Genomic DNA, 18,529 nt, shown 5'->3' on the forward strand with positions numbered 1-18,529 from the left:
GTTATCTAAAAACTCACATACGTTTCCAACATAATTTAATTCAACTTAAGACTACAAGAACACAAAAAAAGCAAAAAGGAAAAAAAAAAAAAAAAAAAAAAAAAAAAAAAAAAAATTAATGGATACGTGTACGAGTACATATGTATATATATTTACATATAATTTTGCCCTCACCAGAGGGATTTTTTGTTTTTTTTTTTTCTTTTTTTCAGATATGTATAGCGAGTAAGTGAATGAGTAGATGTACTTTAATTATAGTATGTTACAAAGTGACCCAAATTCTCTTTTAGTATACTGGGAAGATTCAACTAAAGTTTCCTATAGAATATAAACAATGTATAGAAGCGATATATATATATATATATATATATATATATATATATATATGCTACATACTTACAAATCCTTAACCCTCTTTAGCTTTTATATAACGTGAATCTAGCAGAGTTAAATTTGTTTATTGTTACTCTTATCATAATTATATGAAACGATAATCTAATTATTTTCTTATACAACACTATCACACAGTTCTATCGATGCTAACATCGTTCATGTTAGCAACATTTGCAGCAACTTTCCAATACTCTACGTATATATGCATATATAGTTCGTTCAGTTTGAACTTTTGTATATGACGGCTATCGCTCGCGTACAGACTTTTTAATTTAAGAATGTCTGCTTTTTTTTGTTGTTCACATATACCTGTGCATACATAATTCAGAGTTTAATTAGATTCAATTTAAATTCAGTCAGGCGGATATGCAAAATATGTACATATGCGTTTATATTATCTTCACAAATTTTATTCTTTCCTCTGTAAAGCATATTTAAATACTTATACGTCGGTGCCGCAACCTTCTTGATAGCCTTCATCAGGTGAGTTGCGACTATTACTGATCAGTGCTCGCTTTAATGCCGAAACAGGTGGTAAGACGGGCACTCCTCCTTTTTGCCAAACTCGTATCGTTTTCGCATTCAATGTCTGCGTGTTCGTTTGGGCCGGAGACATTGTAGCAATGCCATTTGTATGTACAGGTGAGGATCTTGAACTATTTAAACTATCGACAGTTACATTGGCTTTCTGACGCGGTAAAGTGCGACTTGTGAACGGTGACATACTGTTGTTTATTGTTACTCTACTGAAATTATTAACATTAGCTCCCCGCCCCAAAGTACCACTTGCCAACTGTTTTTGCAAAGGATGTATTTGCAAATGATGGTTATGTTGCAGTTCAGCTCCCGGTACTAGGGGCAGACCATAGTCATGGGGATAGCCACCCATTATGCCTGATCCCGAATTGGATAGGTTTGTGGTTGTGGTTGATGCTGTTGAGTCGGATCCACGCAAAAACATAGCCGACGAAGGAGAATTCGTATTCATGTTAACACCATCCTCCGTAACCAATGGATTGTGATTGAAATTTGTTCGCGGGAAAGTTTTGCTGAAATTCTCGCTACTCGAAGTGTTGTCCTGTATATCGTACAACTGATGCGTTTCCATGATAGGCGTTTTGTCAGTGTAATGGCGCAGAAATAAGTCATCAGCTGATGAAGTACATCCAACGGATGGCACGTTCTCCCACAAACCCGAGGGGTATAATGAATCACAACCACCTGCTCTTTTATAATCACCACTATTAGCAATGCTGGCGAATTCCGCGATCAGTTGCTTCGTTAGATTGGTTGAGATTTTCAAATCAGAAAACTCTTCGCTTTCAAAACGTTTAGTATCGTTTATCAAATCAGGATTATTACCCGTCGAAGTTGTCGGTGAAATGAAGCAAGACGCTGTAGCAAGTATGCTCCCAGCACCTTTATCATAACTATTAGTAGCGTACGTCATGTCCGTTAGACGGGGTGGCTTCTGTAGTGGGTTGGCACACGTGCCAGCGGCATTTTCTTTCTCTACTCCATCCCTTACATCATCTAAGCTATTTTTAGAGTCCAAGCCATTCGATAATGTCCCACTCGTACTTCCATTCATTGATAATGGTTGAGTTTTATTTATAATCATATTTTGGTGATTAATACTCGTTATGACTTCAAGGTGATTGGGCGTTTTCGTGGCGGTATAAGGTTCTCGTTTCAGGCGCAGCAGCAAAAACAAGACAAAGAACAAAACGAAAATTATGAGAACGACAAGAGCAGCGCTCAAACCCACGATTTGCCCGCTACCAAGAGAAGCCATACCGGCGGCCCGCATTCGTACATGTAAAGTGAAATTTGATTCGGCAGATCCGGCCCTATTCTCGGCCACACAGTAAAACTCGCTGGAATCGATATCCTGCGCATTCGTTAAAATCAAACGCGATATTTTTTCAAAGCCACCATGTTCTAAAATGTGTAGTCTCTGATGGGAGCTAAAGGCGGTATTATTTGACAATAGACGACCGTTCCAATACCAGCTAACGTGAGGTTCAGGTATGGCCTTAGCTCGACATGACATAGACGCATTCTCTCCCATAGTTGTCTCTACGTAATGACCAACCGGCAACATTTCTGGTTTACAGGCAAAATCATTGACACTCAGTTCATTGAATGTTTGATCAATTACCCTCTCCGGGCCTCCTGCGCAGGCCGGCGCTACAGGATACGGTATATTCTTTTCCATAAGCCAAAGTTTTGCGTCACGCAAACGGCAGTCACACATCCAAGGATTATCGTGCAATTCAATCCCATGCAAACGACTTAAGGTTTCGATTGTCTTTGGAACTAATTCACTCAATTTATTACCATTCAAACGCAACAAAGTGAGACCATGTAAGCCTTCGAAAGCCTGCGGAGCGACCAGTTGTATATCGCAATGTGACAAATCCAACTTATGAAGTGCAGGAGTATCGGCAAACGCCTTTGATTCGATTTTATGGATACGATTCGACGACAATGTTAAGTCGCGTAACGACGATATATAACCCAAAGCCATTGAGGGCACGGCCATCAACAAATTGTGCGACAAATCTAGCTCGACCAAATTGGTCAAGCCTTTGAATGTATGCGGTTCGATATGTTCGATTTTGCAACTACGTAAATACAACTTTTGCAAATTTAGGAGATTAACGCGTACGAATTGCTCATTCAGAAGCGTATGCAGCTTATTACCCGACATGTCCAGCACTTGCGTGGAGGGATCAATATTATCCGGTATCTTGATAAGCAAGCGATCAATGCATTCTACCGTCTGCTTACCACCTTTCCACTTGCAGGCGCATACCGTTTGACAAGTACTCATCTGTTGATGACTAACAATTAAGGTATTGTCAGCCGCCGACGACGACGACGACGACGACGAAGAAGATGTCAACGAAGGTTCTTGAAATGGATCCATGTATTCATCAGATAATGACTGAGCGTCAATGATAGCATAAAGTCCATTCGGACTACCATTTGGATTCGCATTCGTATTCGCAATGCTCGTGTACTGTTGAACTTGATTTTTTCGGTACGGGGGGCGGGCATGTGACACATACACATTCGAATCGGTGGGATACGAAGGAGTTATTTTCGGCGATTGCTGCGCACCACCCGCATACGGTTTCAGTTTATGAGCGCGATTATAATGCGTCGCCAAGACTGTAGGCGTTAGATTTAACGCCAGCAGTTGCAATATGAAAGTCATATTTAAGACTTTCATCATCATTTCTGTTACAGGAATGCGATATTCTTTATCATTCAACGACTTATCTAAATGCAAATTGATTAAGATAGGCGAAGCTTTGCAGCCAAGCTGTTACCAAACAATAAAAAGTTCATTTTAAGTTCTCATACTATTTTTTAATTGTGTATGAACGATGATGATGTCTTTAAAATAATTTTTAATTTTTTCATATTTTAAAAATTTTTTAAAATTGCGTTTTTTTTTTTCATTCATTCACTTTTTTTTTTTAATCTTACGAAACGTTTAGTCATCTGAAGCATTATGCTGTATTTTTCTGACAGCCTATCATTTTCAGATTAATTTTGTTTTGTTTTTAACGCTTTATTTTTTTCAATAAATTTTTAATCAAAGTATTAATTAAATAAATAAATGATTTAATTATTTTATGATATTACAATTAGCACGCATTCAAGAGGAGACACATTTTCGCACATTATATACATATTATATATGCATACCCCATATATATATATATATATATTTAGATTTTTTACGTACACACACGCCGCGACGTCCGTCTTATTTCATGTCATTCCATTGATGAAGACGCGAGTCGTTTTCGGTTTACTAACATCAGTAATAATCAAAGACTCGCGATTTTCTTTACACTTTCAATTGAAACTTTTCATAAGAAAAGCAAAACTCGCGATATGTTAAGTAATCTAAAAATTCTTGGATAATATATATTTTGATTCTCTTAAATCTTTAACCACTTTTTCATATGCTATACTTGAAACGTTTTGTATGCAATAAGAATGCGACCCATCGAATGCGCTAATCGAAAACGAACTGAAGTCAACAAACTCAAAGCAAACTTGAGATGCGAATGTTTTATAAAGTTTCGTATTCAACTTTTTCGACGAGTCATACGTATTCTCTTAGACTTCGTCATGCCATCTGCGCAATAGCGCATTGAGAAAACTTTGCAAAATAAAAAAAAAAATAAATAATATTCCAAAGTTGCTTTCTTCCAGTAAAAGGTTGTCTCAAGTTTACTAACATTGCTTGTACACATGTATGTATACAAGAGTACAATGATATGTTTTAATGCTCTCTATCTCTGATATATGTTAACAATTTTTTTTTTTTTTTTGTTTATTGTGTATATTCGAACAACTATTTAGTTAGCTAAAAAGTTACATGTATGGGAGATATCGTCGAATCACGTTAAACCGAAGAGATAGTGATTTTCTTTGAAAAACTGTTAATTTTTTTTTTTCTGTTTTTTGCTTTTTTTTTTTTTGTTTCTTACTTGGCAGCATGTTTCTGCAGAGATAAGCCAAAAATTTACCCAAAAAAAGTAATTCGCAAACAAATCAACATGTTGTTGAAATTTGAAATTTTAAATATTTTCAGTTTACTCTGCTTTCTACTTGTCATTGGAACGAAAGACTGTATGCGTGTGTGATGTAGACAGCTAGCAGCCAACAACAACGAAAAACCAAACATAACATATATAATCCGTAGTTGAATAAACGGCCTTTAGAAATGTTATTTACGTCGTACAATATCATTCTATTCAAAGTTGTGCTGATGTATAGCGCACTGTTTTGTGGATGCAATACATATTCCGACTTAAAACTTCATTTTCTAGGCAACTGGGCTAATCGATTTTTTTTTTGGTTTTTTTTTTTTTTTTTTCGTTTTAACATTAAGAGCGAACGAAAAAAAAATGAGTAAAGAAAAATAAACTAACTACTAATAACATAAACATGATGAACAGCACACAATAAACAATCGATAAACGAGTATGTTGTAATCAATGGCAATAGTTAAGTTAAGTCTCTCTCCTCTTTCAAATTTCATATTTATGAATGTACAACGGATGGACATGGATTTTAAACATAGATGAGATGGTAAAGTCAATCATCTGAATCATGAGTCTTCCGAATAATAAAAGTATACTTTCATATGTGGTTCGTTGCTTGTGCATAACATATTTCACATTTCCTTATATAAAAATTTTGTCTCCATAAAATGTATAAAAGCACATATGCTACTAAGCGCTCGCGAGTTACGTTTTCCTACCTATATATCCACTGACTTGTAACATCTTATTTGGATAGTTACGCTTTCTTACCACGGTACCACGTCATGTCACTTTTAAATTACTCCCTCGACTGTGTAATGCGATGTTGTTTGCAATATACTGTAAACATAATGCACAACATTTGTATGTAGATATATAATGGCCCGTTAATGATTCAATTTTTATAAATATATATAAAAATACGCAAAAAAATTACTGCACGAATTTCGAAATCCGAAAGATCAACTTTAATTGATCTTAAATGCTAGTGCTTGAAGATTTAAGTCTTAAAATTTACTCTCTGGCCAAATTAATTATAATAACAATAATAATAATAATAATAATAAAGAAGCGAGTTTTCTTCACTTTATGATGAATGGCGGATAGTTGGCAGCAACCATCCAAAGAACAAAGCATTCAAATCCCAAGTCATGTGTCATTGGCTTTTGAGGAAATATTTGTGTTTCTGCTTTCAGATGTAGACTACAAATTATAGACTTTCGCCTCTATTATGCACTTATTTGTACGCAGCCGACGACCATTTTCAGTTCTTTCTCTATCAATTTTTGAAAACATGAGCTTTTCGTTGAAAATGGGACGGGTTGAAACGGATGAATAGTCGTCGATTGTGAATGTTACACTGTATTATCAAAGGTTTAGCCCATTAAGTTCATTCGATTTTGCTCAGCTTAATCACAAACGCGTGAAAACTCTACGCTGGAACGCGGATCAGCATTAAATACCCTATACCACTTCTTTTAATACAATTATTCATATAACGAGTTTCCAAAGTTTATAGAGGGAGTGAATGAAAAAATCGTCTGACCCGAATAAATTTGAATAGTGTCTTTGTAATAAATTTCATCAAAATATCTCAAAAATTGCGACCTGTGAATTGAACACAAGAAAGCAAGATATACGGACAGGCAAGCTTAAACCTATCTGGACAATGATTCTGAATCGATCGGTATAATAAAAGATGGAACAATTTCACGTCCTTCTGGTGTGGCATACATCCGCACGACCTTAATACACCTTTACATTACAAGTGATGTAGAGAGTGTAGAGAGACTTATTCGATGAATTAAGCTTTGCTTGCACTAATATTGGCATCGATTCCATCCGAAAATTTTACTTAATACTCCCGTGTTATTGTTTCACCACGTCACAACACGTTTTATGTTCAAAATGTTACCATTTTAGATGATTGATTTCATTTCAAATTGTTCTATGTCCGGTCCCAAATATGTTATTATTATTATAAAATTTTAACGAGGCAGTTTTTAGTGAAAATTTAACAAATCGTACAGTTGATCTTCACGAAAAAGCCCTATGACCTGCACAATTCCTCTCACGACATAATGCCTAGAAGTACCCATTTATTGGTCATATTGCAAAGAATGCATCGAAGGGAGAAGATTTCCATAAGGCAAATAGCTGTTTACTAAACATTTCCAGTCCTCACATATAGAATTTAAAAATAAACGCTTTTAAGGTTCTAAAGACTTTCCAACTTCTCTAGACTTTTCAACGCATAGAGACTCTTACTTACTCTTGCTGTTTATTATTTTAATAAACGGAAATCTCAATCCAATCACGCAATAGGAAACCACTACTATCTCACGATGGTTAAGCCGTTTTTCATGTATTCACAGTAGCAAAATGTGTTTTTTTTTTTGATTGTGTTCGTCGTTCCGTTGGTCTTGTACAAGAAAATCGAATTCACTTTCAAAGAAATCTTTTTTTCTTAAGCTTTTTTGTACGAAATGTATCGCGAGAAAACTTCATTACGCACATTTGACTATATTCGTATGTTAAGAAAATGTTTGCGCAAATCTTATGGTTTTCATAGGCCAATAAGTTCATAATTCTACGAGATTAATTATCGCAAGTTCACCCAGTTCTCTTTTGTAAAGACTCTCCCCACAGTCACTAAACATGCCGAAATTAGTTTAAATTTGTTTATAACTCATCCATGCAGGTCCTGAATGTATTTAAAAAAAAAAAGCGTTTTTAATTAAATTTTCCTGCAATTTTTAGGTTAGTTAAATGCTTACTTAACTGTTTTAGGTCTATGAAGAACAATTTCTGTTCCAATTTACGTTCATTTAAAAGCTCTTTCAAAAAGTTAATAACACTTTAACTATAAATTTCTTCATTCACAAAATATACTTAATTTCATATGAAAAAAAAAAGAAAAGAAAATCGCGTCGACATCTATTGCAATCAGAGTCCTTTTAAATAGATACGAAAACATCTCTCTCGCATACAATGACCGCAAAAAGTAAACACTCTTTATAATTGAATAATAGGTGATAATCACATCATCCCGCAAACCAAAACATGTCCGTAATCAAGACGGATAAATGGCGGCATAAGCAAGAGCTGTACTAGGCGAACATATTTGATGCGGTATTCCTTAGAGCCATTACGAATATTTAGGTGCCGCTGCTTTAAGTCAAACGTAGGCGACATTTCCAATAATTCCGTGTCTTTCGCAAATAAAAAAAATACTTTTGCGTGTTATATGATTTGAACACCAAAACTTGCCCCATTTTTACAGCCCTGGGATTTTACACATGAGTAAAGCTAGTATCGTGAGTGAGATTGTTAATGTAAAGCTCGTGTCAAGCGTGAGTGTTGATGCAAATTCGAATTTTTATTTACATTTGCCCTGCACGTGCAATTTAGTGTGCGTAAAAGTAAAAATATAAATATATTGGAAAATCCATAGCAAGTATTTTAGCAATAAGCACCAACCGATTTAATAAAGTACTCTACTGGTCATTTACTCTTAGAAACAATTTGCTGGGCATTTATGGTCAGGACAAAACGCATTTCCTCTATGGTTTATATTCAAATAAATAAATAAAAAACTTAAAAATGTTTCTACTTCTTAGTAGTTGTTAATTTAGCTTCTAATAACTTCTACGATGTTTTTCGGTGCTTTTATTCATTTATTCTCGTTCAATAGAATTGTTACAGTGCTCCTCTACCATTCATTGAAAGCAACTGTGTTCTCTCTCTCTCTTTATTCACATTGGTTTTATTGCTTTAAAATCACGAACTAATTTGATTATCAAATATTTTTACAACTTTTACAATTTTGTATACAACATATTACTCTTCTTCACCTTCTTCTTGTTAGTAATAAAATTTGTCTACTGACGCCTTCACATGAAGTCCACACAATCTGATAGTCGAAACATTTTTCTGAATTTAATAGTGCTTCGAATTGATGCAGTCCTCCACCAACTCCAAAATAGTGAGTTTTCGCAGCCAAAATAACGACGCCGTTTAGTTTTAATTTATCTTTTAAGCAACGCAATAGTTTTTCTTGATTTCTGGGATTGTAAATAGTTTCGCTGGTCAAAATAACATCATAAATATAGGAGCCTTTGCAGAACTCTGTCCATTTGCTCCAATCACCTGAATAAAATTTCACATTTTCGAAGACTTCCTCTAACGGCATTTGCTCGGTGATGTTGATTAATAGATTAGGTATAGTAATTTCCTGCAAGACATCTTTATTCTATAAATGAGTAGAAGTTTTCAATTAATAGTCTTTTAATATGTAACCTTGTACATACATAATCTTGAAAATCGACACGAGCCCCTTGTTTGTAGGCGTAAATGCCCAGTAAACCAGCACCGCAGCCCAAGTCAAGTACTCTTTTACGCGTCCACCAATCTTGAGAGTACTTTTCCGCCATAAAATTTAAAACGTCATCGGTACACTCCCAGATCTTTGCACCACCTTCGTAAACGCCTGGCACTAAATCAGAATGTTGCTCGTGGGCTTTCTTAATATCTGAATTAGAGGCATTCCTTATGTCCTCTAATAAAAAACCGCCGCTTAAATGCGATATACAAACATTCTTCAATATTTTAGTATGACATTGCAAGCGATAGACGTCGATATTGTCCAGAATAGATTGCGAAGGTAAAATTTCTGTGGCTTCATGGCAATTAAGTGAGGAAGTTTCCTCTTGGTACAAGCTGCAAGAAATGTGGATTTAATAAAATTTATCAATCAAACAACGTTATTATTACCAACTTGGCGAATCTTTTTGGTAGAATGTGTCATTAAAGTTATCATCCTTATCACACTCGTCAACCCGAAAATCAAATTTGAACATATTTGTTTTTAATAATTCGGGACAAAAATGATACGAAAGAGCTACGCAAAATAGTAAATGAAAAAGACATTAGCGAAAAAGATTTCTAAAAAAGAAATACGTACAGCACACACACTGTCTGCATTAATTTTTTTCTTTTTTTGCTTACAAATATGTTTATATAAATACATTTATATATATATATTTTTTCTTTTTGCAATTAATATGTATATTTGTGACCAAGTGTTGCTTTGTTTTCATTTTTATTTTCGCAACGATAACAATTCTTATTTCTTTATAAAAAATAAACAATGAATTTTGAATTACCAATTTCACTGTTAAGACACAACCGGATTATTTTCGTACAACATTAACAGAATTAAAACAGTTTGCTTGGAAGTCCGTAATAGCAATTTTTGTAAACTTATCATCCGATCTAAAAGAAGAAACGACTAAACAATTCACAATAAACATTTTGTTTATATTTCGATGCCATGAGCACTGCCAACTGCAAATGCGGGGCTGCTGGATATTTGAAAACAATAAATGTTCCAACAAAAATTTGTTTAATTCGAACTCTGACTAATAATAATTATAGAAAAATTATAATAAATTATAGAATTCATCGTATTAATTTGCACAGTAAAACAAGCGCTGGCTTCTTTCTTTTGGGAAGCTGGCAACACTTGACTGAAACATTTGATTTTTTGACAACTTAGTTGTGGGTAACTTTGACGAATTCTGATTTTTCGATAGTGAAAATTTTTATATTTAGGAAAAAAATAAATCGTTATGTCTGATGTAAGTTTGACGCTATTATTAAGGATAAATTAAAATTTTAATATTTGCAGAGAGCACCGCCACCGCCGCCAATGATGCGTCCGCCACATTATCCAAATCATCAACAAATAGCACCGCCGCAACCGTGGAATAATCAACCTCCGGTTACAGTAGATATTAATAATAAACCAGCAGTTAGTGTAGCAACACAGCCGAAAGAAGTCAATTCCAATGGTAGCTCTCTTAGCTCCCTCGATAACGGCAACGATGAAAATTGTAATAACCCTGAGGACGGCAAGGATGGCAAGAAGAATGCAGAACTAGTTTTGCCAAAGGCTTTAGAGGATGTGCTGGCTTTAAAAGATCAACGCGCCGCTGAATACGATATAAGTACTGAAGATTTCTCGAATGCTAATAATGCGGGAAGCGGAGTTATAGGCAACGATTACGGTGATGCAGGCGATGATACAGACGATGAAGATGAAAACCAAGTAAACGGTGGCGGGCTGGGTAAAGCACCACGACAGAGCAAAGCAGAAAAAAATAAAAAGAAAAAGCGGCGTAAGAAGCTAAATAAAAAACTAAAAAAACAACAAGAACAAATAAGTTACGCGGAACAACCGCCAGCCAATTTGAAAGATTTCCAAGCTAACGAGAATGTAAGCAATGAGGGACCTCCGGAAAGAGTTAATGAAAAAGAGAAAAACAAGAAGTTGGACAGCAGACAAGAAAAATTAAAAGAAAAATTAAAAAAAAAAGATTCTAATAAAGAAGGTGCGGACGATAACGTGATTATTGAGTAAGTAAGCCAAAAGTAAGCCTGATCAAGCAAAGATTTTCGAGTTTTAACATGTTTTATTTTGACTTAGATATGTACCCGAAAAGATAACTATAGCCGATTTAGCGCCTATGTACCGTCAATTTTATCGGGTGTTTGAAATATTCAAATTGGAAAACAAACCTAAAGCCTCAGAAAAGGATAAAGCTTCCATTGAAGAGTCTGAGAAATCGCAAAAGAAATCGGCTGACAAATCTTTGATGGATGATGACGAAGAGTTAGAGGAAGAAAATAAAGAGGAAAAGGAAAAGTTATCGAAACGTAAGCTAAAGAAGTTGACCCGTCTTAGCGTAGCCGAATTGAAGCAATTAGTTTCGCGGCCAGATGTGGTGGAAATGCACGATGTCACAGCACGCGATCCTAAACTGTTGGTGCAGTTAAAAGCTTATCGTAACACGGTACAAGTGCCACGGCATTGGTGCTTTAAAAGAAAATATTTGCAAGGGAAACGTGGTATCGAAAAACCTCCATTCGATTTGCCGGCATTCATTAAGAAAACCGGAATCATGGAAATGCGTGAGTCCCTGCAGGAAAAAGACGAGGCTAAGTCTCTGAAATCGAAAATGCGAGAGCGCGTGCGGCCCAAGATGGGTAAAATCGATATTGATTATCAGAAATTACATGATGCTTTCTTCAAGTGGCAAACGAAACCTCGCATGACCATACACGGCGACCTATATTACGAGGGTAAGGAATTTGAAACAAGACTTAAAGAAAAAAAACCGGGCGATCTCTCAGAAGAATTACGCATCGCTTTGGGAATGCCGGTAGGTCCAAACTCTCATAAGATACCACCCCCGTGGTTGATAGCTCAACAACGTTATGGTCCACCACCCTCTTATCCCAATCTTAAAATACCAGGCCTCAATGCACCAATACCAGAAGGATGCTCTTTTGGCTATCATGCAGGCGGTTGGGGTAAACCACCGGTCGATGAAAATGGCAAACCATTGTACGGTGACGTCTTCGGCACCAATATTATCGATATAGACGTAAGTACTTAAGCAATATGACGGAAAAAATATATTTATAAAACATTTTTTCTTTGTTAGAACGGCATCGACGAAGGCGATATTGAACGCAATCAATGGGGCGAATTGGAATCAGAATCAGAAGAATCTTCGGAAGAGGAGGAGGAAGACGGTGAAGATATGACCAATCAGCCAGATGAAAGCGGATTAGTAACCCCGGCAGAAGGCTTGGTAACGCCATCTGGACTTACCAGTGTTCCAGCCGGTATGGAAACGCCCGAAAACATTGAATTACGTAAAAAGAAAATTGAGCAAGAAATGGAAGAGTATGGTTTCTCAGAATATATGAAAGCACATTTATCTGAAAATCTTTTTTTTGCTTTCAGTAATGAGACTCCTGTATTATATCATGTGCTGCCAGAAAAGCGCACTGATCGGGTGGGTGCTTCAATGATGGGATCAACACATGTTTATGACGTCGCTGGTGTCAAGCAAACGGCGGCGCGTACTGCCATTACTACGGAGCGTGAAGGTACCGTTGAATTAGCCTTGGATCCTTCGGAATTGGACATGGATAATGACGCAATGGCTCAGCGGTATGAACAGCAGATGCGCGAACAACAGAACCATTTACAAAAGGAAGATTTATCCGACATGTTGGCAGAGCATGTTGCTCGACAAAAGTCTAAACGGAAACGTCAAACCGATCCAACCAAGACTACAAAGAAATATAAGGAATTCAAATTTTAATTGTGTAGCAACGATGTCACAGCCTTTTTTTTCATACGCAATCATTTCAGTTCAGTTAGTTGGGCATTAATACAAAAGTTAAATAAAGTTCGCAAAATATTTCCACTAAGCAAATGGAATGAATGACTTGCAAATCTTTTCTTTCCATTACTGTTTATTTCACTTTTTTTAAGGATAAGAAAAGAACACCACAAAATTGTTATAATTGTTGTAAGGATTTCAATCTTTTCTGTTGTTTTCTAGGAGTAAAAAGTTGAAGTATTCTTAAGTCAAATCGAACATAAATACAGAGGTGTGTTGGCTCGTGCGTGCATGTGTATGTGTTTCATAGAAGCTAAACTTAAAACTAGTTCAAGAGGATTCTGTTAATATTACAAATATTTTTCTATTCCTCCATTTGTTCGTTAAGTTGAGCCAGGAGAGCGGCGCGTTTTGATTCTAATTCCGACTCGCTTAAAGCCTGCTCGTCATTTTCATTACGTGAACTAGCCTGAGAATGGGCGCCCTCTGAATTACTAGCTGAAGGACTTAGGGGCGTCGCAGAATGTTGCTTATCATGGTGGTGTTTGCGTTCCTTTTCTTTTTTGTTCTTTTTATCTTTCTTCTTCTTCTTATGCGAAGGCATATCAATACTTTCCAATAACGCCGTAGGTGAACCATTTACAGATAAAACGCGTTCAGACTCACAGGAGGACTAAGCAATAAATATATCAATCGGGTTTTAAAAATAATCTACGACCTGCGGTTCAAAAACTTTTTTACTTACATCTCTGGAAGATTTTTTATTTTTTCTTTTCTTCTTCTTTTTTGAAGCACGATCACTATCCATACTCACGCTGGAGCTAACGGACAGCTAGTAAATGTAAAAAATAATTTTTACTTAAAAAATACGTGGTCTAAAAATTTTTAAATTTAACTAACCGAACGTGATCGTGATTTTTTTTTTTTGTTCTTCTCCCGTTCGAAGTCTAGAGGTTCGTTTTCAATATCCTAAAATAGAAAAACAGCTATAAAAAGCTTTTCTTCTTAGCATATTTCGACTTCATTTACCGATTTCGAGCTGGAACGTGTGCGCTTCTTATGCTTTTTATTTTTCTTGGATTTTCTTGACCTCGCATGGTGATGGCTGCAAGCGTCTTCACTCTCTTTAATGAAGTCTTCCCAAATTTTTTGCACCCCTACCTCTTTCTCATAGATAGCAAATGCTTCTAGGTGCTCGACCAATTTCTGGGCCGATTCATACGGTTCATGTATTGAAACATTTGCCTCCAGCCATTCATTTTTAATTTCATTTTCCAATTTCCGCAGACGTTTTGTTTCTTCTTTTAAACGTTCTTTCTCAATGGCTTCGGCTTTTTCTAACATAGAATTATATGTAAGTTTTACATTTCCCGCATCCAATGTGGCTGAACGTTTATCTTCGCAAACCACAGTAGCAAAATCTTCAAAGCTTGTACTGGCTTTAACAAGGAAGAGTTTTTCCTTTAAAATTTCTCGAATGATTTTCTTTTCATCATGGTAGCGTGCCTTTAAATCTTCCACGTAGAATTTGAACAAGTCCAAAGGTGTAGAGCCGTTTTGACCAAGCATTGCGGAAAAACGTATATCAGCCGAAATAATAGGGTATAATTCCACCCACAATGACATCGATGTTAGTTTTCCCTCTTCATGCAAAGAGTCCAGCAAAGTTAGAAAAGCATCTCGATTCTTGCGCTGTTGTCTCTTTAACCGTTTCTTTTCTCGTTCCCGTTCTTCCTCCTCTTCTCGCTCCAATGTGCGTATGTGCTCTTCAAACACTATAAGAGCATCTTCTTTATCCATACCCAAGAGATTAACATCATTTTTGAACGCTGAATTTTCCAACAGCATCACTTGGGCCTCAGCCCATGTAGTACAGTAACTAATTGTGGTCATGGACTCTAGCAATTCGCCCAGCACCTTCATATTGCGCTTCTTTAATATTCGAGACTCCTCTTTTTCCCGTTTAGATAAATTGAAGATGCAATCTTCATAGATATCGCGACGATCTTGTTCCGGCACTGAAGTCCAAATTTTGTTTCCGGCGAAAATCTCTTCGCATTTATAGTATTTAACACCTGAATTCATTTTTTCAGACGTCATTAAAAATTTCTCCAAATCCTCTTTAGCTTTTTTCGCTCGTAAGCGAGCTTCTTCCTTTTCATCTTTGAGTTTCTGTGTTTTATAAGCGTTGAAAGTCTGTTTCTTTTCATTTAGATTTTTAAATGCATTATAACGTGGATCCTTAGATAAGATTTTTACACACTGATCCCAATTAGCGTTCGACGGTACGTTCTTTTCGCGTAAAAGATCTTTGAAAGCCTCAATAGCTTCCTTCTTATCTTTAAATACCTGTTTTGGATCTTCGGTAGCCTCTTTCTTGTCTGAAATGGCAAAAATTAGTTTATATTCAATGGGCATTTAGTTTCGCAACATCTCACTTTCTTTATCTTCTTTATTGTTGGTGGTCGCAGGAATTTCTATGGACGCTAGAGTGGCCGCCATGGCATGATCCAAAGCAGATGATGAATTCTCATTGCTGCCTGGTGTAAGAGGTGAGTGAATATCAGGAGTGTTAATTTTCGTCACTGTAGGCAAAGTGGCAGGCAATATATTGGCTAAAGCCGATGGTGGCACTATGCCTGCTAAGCTGGAAGAAGTCATTGCTGCCACAGCTTTAGCAGCGGCCGCCGCTCTGCAAACAAAATGTCAATCAAATCACTTATTGTCATTGCGTGAAATATAGAAACTTACTCCTCCGCCTTAACTTTAGCCTGCATATCCACAAATTCAGCTGGCGCTTCCCATCGTGACTCTTTGGTGTTTATATTGTGATAATAAACCTTCCCAGCATCTGATCGATATTCTTTCCAAGGACATTGATGCTGTAATCTTTCCGCCGGCGACATTAACGCCTCCGGCTTCTCCCAGGAGCTTTGCTTAGTCACATTATTATAGTAATAAGGGCGCCCGTCCGGAGCTTTATGTTCTGTCCATTCGGTATTAGGCGGCGCTGCACCAAAAGCAGCTGCTAATTCGGGTGGTGGAGGGCCACCAAAACCAGGTGGTGGTATATTAAATTGTGGCACTATTGTCGGCGGAAATCCCATACCGCCCATAGCTGGCGGAACAGCAGGAGCAGCTGGCGGTACATTCATATTTATTTTCAACAAATTGTTTTTAACTTAATATTCACAAGTTTCTAATGTTTATTATGGAAGCATCATAACCTCAAAGTAGGTGAAACTTTCTCCGTATTTTGTTAAGCCCAACAAATATGTTATCGAATTTTATATTTAAACTATACACAATATTTATAAAAATTGTATTTTTTAGTGGAATCTATGTACAAATTTTACATATTTTTCTTGATTTTAATATGCGAAAAAGCACCGAGCGAAACCTATATGGTTTTCCGTGACAATAGTGCCAAGTCTACTAAAATAAGTCGATTTATTAACACATTAATGGGAATTACAAAAAAAAGACACTTTACATTATGGGTTTTCTTTAATGATTCATTAGTCAACCACATACTACGTAGACTGTATGTAGTGAATGATATCACGTCAGCTGTTTTTTCCAGATGTTGGATTGTTGTCCAATGTTTTATAAGGATTCGAAAAATGTATCCAAAAAGTTATTTAAAAAAAATTCGATTCCATAAGATTTGTGCAATATCAAGAATTGCTCTACTTTTACTACAAAAAATGAAACCATAACACATTGCCCAATTTGTAGTTATTTAAAAAAAAAACTGGGGAATATGAAAAAATTGAATTAAATCGAATATAAAATCGATAGTTTCTTTTCAATGAACTTTTATGTACGTCTACTTTCAGAATAAAGTTATATAGGAGCCAAATCGAAAAGGTTTGTCTCACTGGTCCACGTCGGCAAATGTCTTTCTAATGTTGTTCTAATAACAATAACACACATATTATACATTAGTAATGGAACAGATGTTTTTTAAATTATCTTAATTTTAGCTTTCTAGACGAAATTGTGAGAGTCCATATTACATAGAGTCCATGTCTGAAATACATATTTCTTTGAACTCATTTTTCATACATTGTATATAACAATTGTTAGCTAGATTCACTAGTCTTCACATGATCGGACGTTTAGGCTTTTGGAGGTTTACATATTGATGTGTTATTCCTTTTTGGGGATGGTATTTCAATTTTGCCAACTTGTTACTGTATTTTGTGGGAATTGGCATATCATATGGTTGTGTGTATATACACACATATAACATTTAGGAGAAGAAATAAAGACAATTTATTTTAAATTTGGACGTTATTTATCTAATTTATATTTATGTATCTACAAAATATTACACAAACCAATGATTTTTAGTTACATTATACATTTTTGTTCATTCTGAACTTCAGTGGGTGGGGAGTGATTGCAGTTCTTGCAATACTTCCAAGAGCTTCTGCATTATCGATAAAATATATATACCCTACACCACATGTACACTCCCTATACGGAGTATATTAAGTTAGTGCGGACCTATGTAACACGCAGAAGGGGTTAAGATAGGCCCATCCTCCATTATGCCTGTCCTTCCGATGTCTGACTTTGTAAATTTGTTTTTAAACTACAGGCCGTAATTTCTGTGATATTTTGATAAAATTTGGTACACAGATGTGCTTTGACTCAAGAACGAACGCTATTGAAAATGGTTCAGATCGGCCGAGTTATTCTGAAAACTCGTTATAAGAAAAAAATTAGCAATTTTCAAAAATTCTCTACAAAAGCGGCTAAGTAATAGTATTTCGACATCCTAAATTTGTGGTCTATTCTTTTGGACTCTAACAAATATAGACGTTATCAAGAAAAGCGCGTTCTTATACAGTAAGAAAATCTGATGATTTTCATAAGCATTGTGCCTTTGACTGCAAATAAAGTTCTTTTGATGTATTATCACCAAAACTAGTGAATAACCGTACTGGACGAACTGGTGTAGGACATGTAAAGGACGGCGTTGCCCGACTATATTCTTACTTGTTTTCATTTTCAAATGTCAATGATTGATCGCAATTTTCTTCTCTTCCATCACTTGTTCCTTCATCTATAGTTTTCGCGAATTGCTTCGATTCCAAAAGTTTGCTATATCTTCGTTAGTTCAACAGCCGTGTACCAATTTCTTACTTGTTTAAATTGAAAACAAATCGCCTCTATTGTGGGGGGGGGGCTTCATTTCTAATAAAAAACTGTTTTGATGAATTTAACCCAAAATTTGAAGTCATGTTGTGTACATATAAAAGAGATTAAAGTAAATATAAACTACTCCTATAGTCTCTTTTTTTACTTGTTCTAGGTTTGCATACATTTAAGGCCTTATGATGCGCCAATTTGCATAAA

The 18,529-nt window shown here is 35.9% G+C and overlaps 4 protein-coding genes across 4 annotated transcripts; 1 reads left to right on the forward strand and 3 right to left on the reverse strand.

Moving 5' to 3' along the window:
* Positions 1 to 402: 402 nt before the first annotated feature.
* On the reverse strand, positions 403 to 3,806 carry LOC119634126. Its single transcript, XM_038028078.1, has one exon. The coding sequence runs from the start codon at positions 3,635 to 3,637 to the stop codon at positions 836 to 838; it is 2,802 nt and encodes a 933-aa protein (XP_037884006.1). The 5' UTR covers positions 3,638 to 3,806; the 3' UTR covers positions 403 to 835.
* A 4,888-nt stretch (positions 3,807 to 8,694) lies between these two features.
* LOC119633760 (histidine protein methyltransferase 1 homolog) lies at positions 8,695 to 9,941 on the reverse strand. The gene is made up of 4 exons (XM_038027481.1): positions 9,928 to 9,941; positions 9,738 to 9,864; positions 9,275 to 9,683; positions 8,695 to 9,216 (listed from the first exon to the last, which is right to left on the reverse strand). The coding sequence occupies exons 2-4, from the start codon at positions 9,821 to 9,823 to the stop codon at positions 8,815 to 8,817; spliced, it is 897 nt and encodes a 298-aa protein (XP_037883409.1). The 5' UTR covers positions 9,824 to 9,864; positions 9,928 to 9,941; the 3' UTR covers positions 8,695 to 8,814.
* A 536-nt stretch (positions 9,942 to 10,477) lies between these two features.
* Positions 10,478 to 13,267, forward strand: LOC119633412 (splicing factor 3B subunit 2). The gene is made up of 5 exons (XM_038026956.1): positions 10,478 to 10,603; positions 10,654 to 11,381; positions 11,452 to 12,412; positions 12,473 to 12,717; positions 12,778 to 13,267. Exons 1-5 carry the CDS (start codon positions 10,595 to 10,597, stop codon positions 13,139 to 13,141), a joined length of 2,307 nt encoding a protein of 768 aa, XP_037882884.1. The 5' UTR covers positions 10,478 to 10,594; the 3' UTR covers positions 13,142 to 13,267.
* A 10-nt stretch (positions 13,268 to 13,277) lies between these two features.
* On the reverse strand, positions 13,278 to 16,642 carry LOC119633411 (pre-mRNA-processing factor 40 homolog A). Its single transcript, XM_038026955.1, has 6 exons — positions 15,914 to 16,642; positions 15,601 to 15,854; positions 14,192 to 15,543; positions 14,063 to 14,131; positions 13,908 to 13,994; positions 13,278 to 13,835 (listed from the first exon to the last, which is right to left on the reverse strand). Exons 1-6 carry the CDS (start codon positions 16,315 to 16,317, stop codon positions 13,527 to 13,529), a joined length of 2,475 nt encoding a protein of 824 aa, XP_037882883.1. The 5' UTR covers positions 16,318 to 16,642; the 3' UTR covers positions 13,278 to 13,526.
* Between the last annotated feature and the right edge of the window lie 1,887 nt (positions 16,643 to 18,529).

The sequence above is a fragment of the Glossina fuscipes genome, unplaced genomic scaffold (assembly GCF_014805625.2).
Source record: "Glossina fuscipes isolate IAEA_lab_2018 unplaced genomic scaffold, Yale_Gfus_2 2, whole genome shotgun sequence".
Taxonomy (NCBI): domain Eukaryota; kingdom Metazoa; phylum Arthropoda; class Insecta; order Diptera; family Glossinidae; genus Glossina; species Glossina fuscipes.